The following is a 6,750-nucleotide window of genomic DNA, read 5'->3' on the forward strand; positions in this document are numbered from 1 at the left end:
ATTACAGGATGGCAGAGATGAACTTGTTAAAGAATTTGATCATACCAAGTAATTGCTATGTATTTAAACAAAAGGTAACAGAGTTATTGAGAATGTTGTGAAGGACATGCAATGGTTATCTAATTTTCTTAAGCTAGAAATACAGGATATCATACAAAGAATAACAAAATCCATTAAGGATCAGACTCTTTAATTGAAACATTGTATAGCGTTTCTCAAAGTTTATGGGACAAGGGGCATGGGAAAGTGGTTTGCGGATGGAAAAAAAAATCAGAATTTTGAGGACAGCTATTAAAATAATTAAACAAAGTAAGTGTGACAAATTTGAAATGGCAATCCTCCCCCTTTTAGTATTTAGGGGCTTTTATCTTTTCTTCCTTAAAATTTACCTTTTTTGTTTTATGCACCAATGGAGCAGACTGTCCAGTCCTAAATAAAGGGGCTATCCCTTCCAAATCACACCAAGTCCCTTAGACACTAGGACTCTAAGGACACCATACAGACTCTTGGGGATGTGCCCCCATCGAACATTGCATTTTATACTCAGAACCAAGGAGTTTCTAACAATGGAAAACCACAACTAATACTAACAAGGAAGACTATGCGCACAATGCAACACATAGAAAATTAATTTTGGTGTTTTGGATCCATCTATTGGACCCATGTCAGCAAAAATGAATCTTTAACTCTACATAGTAAAAATTACAACACTTATTTGTCTTCCATAAAGACTCCCAGGGATGTGTCCCCTTAGAAAATTGCATTTTGTACTCTAAGAACCAAGGACTTTCAAACAATGGAAAATCACAACTAATACTAACAAGGAAGATTAAGGGCACAATGCAACAAATAGAAAATTAATTTTGGTGTTTTATATCCATCTATTGGACCCATGTCAGCAAAAATGAATTTTTAACTCTACATAGTGAAAATTACAACACTTTTTGTCTTCCATATTGGCATGCATGTGATGTAATCTGCATCAAAAAGTTAGTTTTCCCTGCAGGCTGGCAAGATCACTACTCCGATGCCACTATTATGTCCCCAGCCGGGATATTTGCTTTACAAATTATCAAAAATAAAATGAAAACCCTAGAACTTTTTGGTAATTGTGATCTCATGTGAGCAAGGTGAGAGCATACAGGTGCTGAAATGTGAACAATGAGCAATTTATTCACTTAATAGTAGCAAACACAGTTTACAATCCATGTAAAATTGGAAGATAAATATGTCAACTCCAGCAGCAGGCATTCCAAAGCAAAGCATGCAATTATCAAAGTGGAATAAGAGAGTGCAAATCTTTGCAACTATGCTATCCAATCTCCATTACGATACCAGAGAAAATATTAATTAGAGATGTAGCAGTGATACCTTCTAGAAACCACTTACAATATCAATGCACAATACAAGCTAGTGGCAGTGCCTTTCAAAACAAAATACAAACACTGTAAATACCCTAATGGAGAACCACACAGAGTTACAATATTAGCACAAATTGTCAAAGAATATCAACACTAGCAATGAGTATGATCTTAAGTTAACACCAACATATCACCAACAGCATTAATATTCAAATGCCCTCAATATCAACCAATATTAATTTCAGAAACCAAATTATGATACTAGAAATATTTACACCTGAATGCACAACTTTGTATGAAGGTGTAGGTAGTTGTAGAATGCAAAATAGATCCTTATTTCTTTCATGAGCATACAACCCCAGAAGTACATTTCAGCACATTATTTGATTATTTCCAACAACTAGGATGTACAATAGCCTATTACAGCAGGTCATGGCAAATAATCCCCTGGACAGCAGTACTTGGGCTAAGTATGATATGTCTAAACCCACTATGGAGTTGCAGCACTGTTAAATGGTACGGAAGGTTATTTCAGATGCATACGGTGCCCAAGAATGCAACATTAATATTCAAAATGTGGTGCAACAATCTTCACTTGGCTGCAATTAGCATTCCACTTGGTACGGGAATTTCTAAAAACATATAAGGAATGGTTCCAATATGTACAACTCACATAAATCCTCCTAAATCATTTAAATTTGCTGCAGAAAATAACAAATCATCAATACCTTCACAAATCTACAATAACACTATCATTTCACACAATACCAAAAATCTGAAAACTCATTACACCACAACAAAAATCTAAAAACTCCTCACACACATAAATTTTGGAAAATCACACCAAATTGTAATATATTTTGAAAATCCAACACAACCAAAATAATTGAAATTGGAAATAGAATGCATTTCAACTAAGTAATCCCTGGATGGAAATAGTCTTTTGGACTGGAGGGTTTTCATCCTTAAAGGAAGATGAATATGCATTTGATCATAAGAGAAGTGAAGTTTTGATTTCATAAATTCCCATCCCTCTTTAAAGCACAACTCCTCCTTATATATGCGCACTCCAGCAAATTATAATACTATTAACATTTTCTCATTTTCCCTTGAAAACTTTATTTTTGAAAAATGTCTAGAAAGTTTATTTAATTAAAAATACTTTTGGACCCCAGTCCTAACAACACTGTATAACTTTTAAATAATAAAACATAAATTGTCTTTTATGAATATAACATAAAGTTACTTTTTGGACAACTTGAATTGTTAAATTAATTCCCTCCTATCACCCTAATAGCTTATTGGAGATAAAATAATATGCTAAGGGTCTTCTAATCATCTTTGCCTAGAAAGGGGGACATGGCAAGACTTGACACAAATGTTTGATAAATTGAAAAAAAGGAGTATCAAGTAGTAAAAACATCAAGTTTCAATTTGTTACAACACACTCCACACCCTTGTGTCCCTACATTCCTGCATCATCCCATCACAAAAACTCAAATAATCATTAGAAATTTTTGTGTAAGACAGCATATTTTTACATTAGACCGTGGTAAATGGAATTTGCACTCAAAATTAAACCCTTAACACTTGGGAACTTAAACTTGATAACTCCTATCTGTTGATGTGGCTAAAGTCATACTTCAACTCTTTCCGATCAACACAAAATAGAATTTTGAGGTAATCCCATTCTCTCTTGCATAAGGAGGCTTCTAGTGCTACTGAAATGATCACAAGAAGGTGACCTCGAGGTTCAAACTTGTCAGTTCTTGACTGTGGGATAGCTCAATGGTTCATGTGTCTTGCTGGTAGACATGAGGAGACTTACGTTAATGGGTAGGATAGGCTTCAGGGTTCCATAAGGTGTCCCTAAGACTCTACAAGTCTTATTTTATCAGATTAACATTTAACATGATGCTGTTTGACAGGTATCAACTTCAGATTTATTAAAAAAAAGGGGAAAAAAGTAGGGAAGAGATACTAACTACTCTAACTAAAACAACATATGTGGGTAAATAGACGGAAACTTTAAAATTACCATGTTCTGCTTTGCCAATTAGACACAACTAGGCAAAACTTGGTGCAATCTTCAAAGGAAAATTTGATTTTCAAACTATTAAATACAAGCACTGAATCTACAACATACATTCATACAAGCATTTAACAACCGAACTAAATTTATAAACATGTTCAAACTAACCGTACAGGGGGATTGATCTTCAGTCAATCCTTAATGGTATGAACGTAAAATCTTTATCAAATATCTACCCAAACAAACTATTTATAAATAAAATGCATAACAGAAATTAAATAGGGAAGAAGGGAACCATGCACTCACAAGAAACATATACAGTTTGAAATTCCATTACTTCTGTAAATATTTCAGCAGAGTTTCAACAACAATTTTGGACTTCTTACAAAAATAAGGGAAAACCAGTCTCTTAAAATAGAGCTTCAAAACTTGGATGAATGGCCAAGATTAAAACAAAACAGGTGGCCCAGATTCATCCAATACAACATGACTACCCATGCCTAGTAACTATGGAGCATAACTTTCAACTAACTAATCAACTACCAGCCATAAAGCTGCCCCCCAAAAGTGCAATGCACAGAGCTCAAAAACTAAAACTGTACTTTGGTAGTTGGGGAGAAATAACTAACTTTGGGGAATGCACTTTATCATCCCAAAGTAGATATTTTCCCTTTTTACAATAAAAATTCATTTTCCTCATTTAAGTACTTTTTCCAAATGTTCTGCCCTGCAGCTTGCTCTGCCCAAACATATTCCTGGAACCTTATGCAAATGGCCCTTATCTTCGATCCAGGGAGTGTAGCTATGAAGTTGACTCAGAACATGACATCCTCATAGTGGTTTGTTACCCTTTGCAGCTCCAACTCCCAATCCTCTCTGTTGGTCTCGTACTCTCGCATTGATGAATGCAGTTTGCTGGCCACTACCATATCATTCCTGGTGTATGGAGCCCCTTCATCATTTTTTAGCTGGCCTTCCCAACGTAATTTCAGCTCGTTATATTCCATCTTAGGCCTCCAATCGCCAACCAACTTCTGCAGGAGCTGTGTACAATTAGTCCCAATATGTGCTAAGGTGCTCTCATAGTCCTCCCATCCACCATCAAAGAGGTCCATGTGGTCCCTTTTTAATCGCATAGTTTGGTACCAGTTTGGGAAGGCGCTGAATTCAACAATAGCATTACCCTCTCTCAAGTATGGCTCGGATATTAAAGGCAGGTATACAAGATCAAGGATATGAGCATCTCTTTTACTTTATAGAAAGAAAATAAAGCAATATAGCCGAATGATCCATTGATAAAATACAGGAAATAGAGGTCAATCACCCAATAAAAATTGAAAGTTTGATCAATGAGTCAACGATAAGACCCCTATTTATCAGCACTAAGAGGATGTTTTAGTATGACCTGATACTAGTCATGGGGAGACAATGGCATCTATCTATCATACATCAGTCAGCAAAACCAGTCTCTGTCAAAAAAATGGATAAAACTATAGTCAAATCCTGTATGGCCAAAAATATGAAACTTTCTATGGCTTTTTTGCCTTGATAAAATCTTGACAACTGATCAATTAGGAAAATGAGATTGAATAGGGCGTAACATTTGCATCGATTGTAAGAAAGATGGAGAAGCAATTAAGATTCCCTTTTCCAGTACCAGTCTATCCAATCTATTTGGAAAAAAATGGCCTCTACGTTTGGCCAGCTTACACCAACATACATAATCTATCTAGTAAAAAATATATATATAGCAAGAAACAGTTAGAATAGAAATCCTAAAAAGCATTACGCAAAGTGGCGCCAGGATTCTTTTTATGTGATTAATCATTTCTGGAACAAACAAACAAAATAGCTAAGTATTCAATATGAACAGTTTGCAAGACCATGGTCAGATTATGAGAAAGATTATAGTCCAAATCAAAAGCACTACACTTATCCCGAATTTACAAAAGGAATAGAACTGCAACATGGCCCAGGGAAGGCATTGGCTGTTTCACAATAGGCTTCAATGGTTTACCATACATCTAACATACAAGTGGGTTCCAACTGACAAGGGGCATTTTTAATTCAATTTGGTTGAGCATTCAGAAACAACCCGAGCCAATTCGTTACGGAAGGTGTAATAAGAAATGAGAATGGAATTTCCAGTATCTGTTATCAAGATTCAACAATGGATTGGAATCCAATCAGATAATTTTGCGGAAATGTTGACCATACAAATGAGAAAACAATTCACAATCAAACAGTAGATTGTTGAAGTCCACATTGAAGATGATATTCAACTCATAATTAGTTTCATTGGAAAACACATCCTTGCAAGCAAGGGCTTCCATACGAAAATAAATCATTCACTCGAACAATGCTATCCAATTGAAAAATGAAAAAAATTATGGACGAAATGTATAAATATCTGGGCAATATCACAGGTTTCCTCGATTCAGGCAACTCAAAAAGCATACCTGGGAATCAGTTACAGAATTATCTTCAAATCTGTTATGGCCTTCCTCCTCTTCTCCCCCTGATAGACACCTTGAATATCTTCTCATTCTCTTTCTACTTGGCTTAATCATCCCATTTCTACCACCAAATTTATATGCTTCTTCATACACATGTATAGTTTTCAAACTAGGCAACTGTACGGCAGTCACAACAAAAGCCATTAGAACAAAAGTAAGATTTTTTACGTAGCTCGCTTCATTTCAACGCATGATTTTAAATTCCCAATTGCAGAATTGGCATTCTTAATTTTTATGCATTGGCATTGGCATTGGCAATGAAGGATTTAAAATAAGGAGGGAAACAGAAGTAGATATAGATAAGGAATTAAGTGAGAAGAATTGATATTGTTTTTATATTGGGTGGAGAATTTATCAGTTGCTAGAATAAGTGGTGAAGAATGCCCTCTTTCCTTCTATGGCGTCTATTGGTTATCCCATTCTGTAAGAACACAAGATAGATGTTATAAAAGTTCACAGCAGTTGTTTAATATTGAGCGTCTAGGTAATCTTTTAAGAATTGTACGTTCCTGCCTACGGTGGGCCACCATTCTAGGTAAAGTGCCTTACGTCCAAATGACATAAGTTGTGGGCAATTCAATATTTAGATTGAGATTGGCTTGTAATTGTCTAAAAGTGTATATTTCGTATTTTTAAGTTTTTGTTTTTGTGTTTTTATGTTTTTCTGTTATGTTTTTTTAATTATTTTTTTATGAATACGTGCTGTAGTATTTTTTAATTAAAAATAATTAGCAATTATGTATTTGTATGTAATGGGTATATTGAAGAGGTGTAGAAGGTCATTTGGGAAAAATTCCAAACCATTTTTTGATACATTTGTACAATACATTAGGTCAATTGG

The 6,750-nt window shown here is 34.9% G+C and overlaps 1 protein-coding gene across 3 annotated transcripts in view; it reads right to left on the minus strand.

The window, feature by feature from the left end:
• The window catches only part of LOC131041412 (glutamyl-tRNA reductase-binding protein, chloroplastic), a 146,437-nt gene extending 140,095 nt beyond the window's left edge, over positions 1–6,342 (minus strand). For all 3 annotated transcript variants that reach the window (XM_057974487.1, XM_057974488.1, XM_057974486.1), the window contains exon 1: positions 5,853–6,342. In XM_057974487.1, the coding sequence (XP_057830470.1) occupies positions 5,853–6,053 (201 nt within the window). In that variant the 5' untranslated portion in view covers positions 6,054–6,342. The remainder of the gene's footprint in view (positions 1–5,852) is intronic.
• Positions 6,343–6,750: the final 408 nt, after the last annotated feature.

Source organism: Cryptomeria japonica, chromosome 11 (genome assembly GCF_030272615.1).
Source record: "Cryptomeria japonica chromosome 11, Sugi_1.0, whole genome shotgun sequence".
Classification (NCBI taxonomy): domain Eukaryota; kingdom Viridiplantae; phylum Streptophyta; class Pinopsida; order Cupressales; family Cupressaceae; genus Cryptomeria; species Cryptomeria japonica.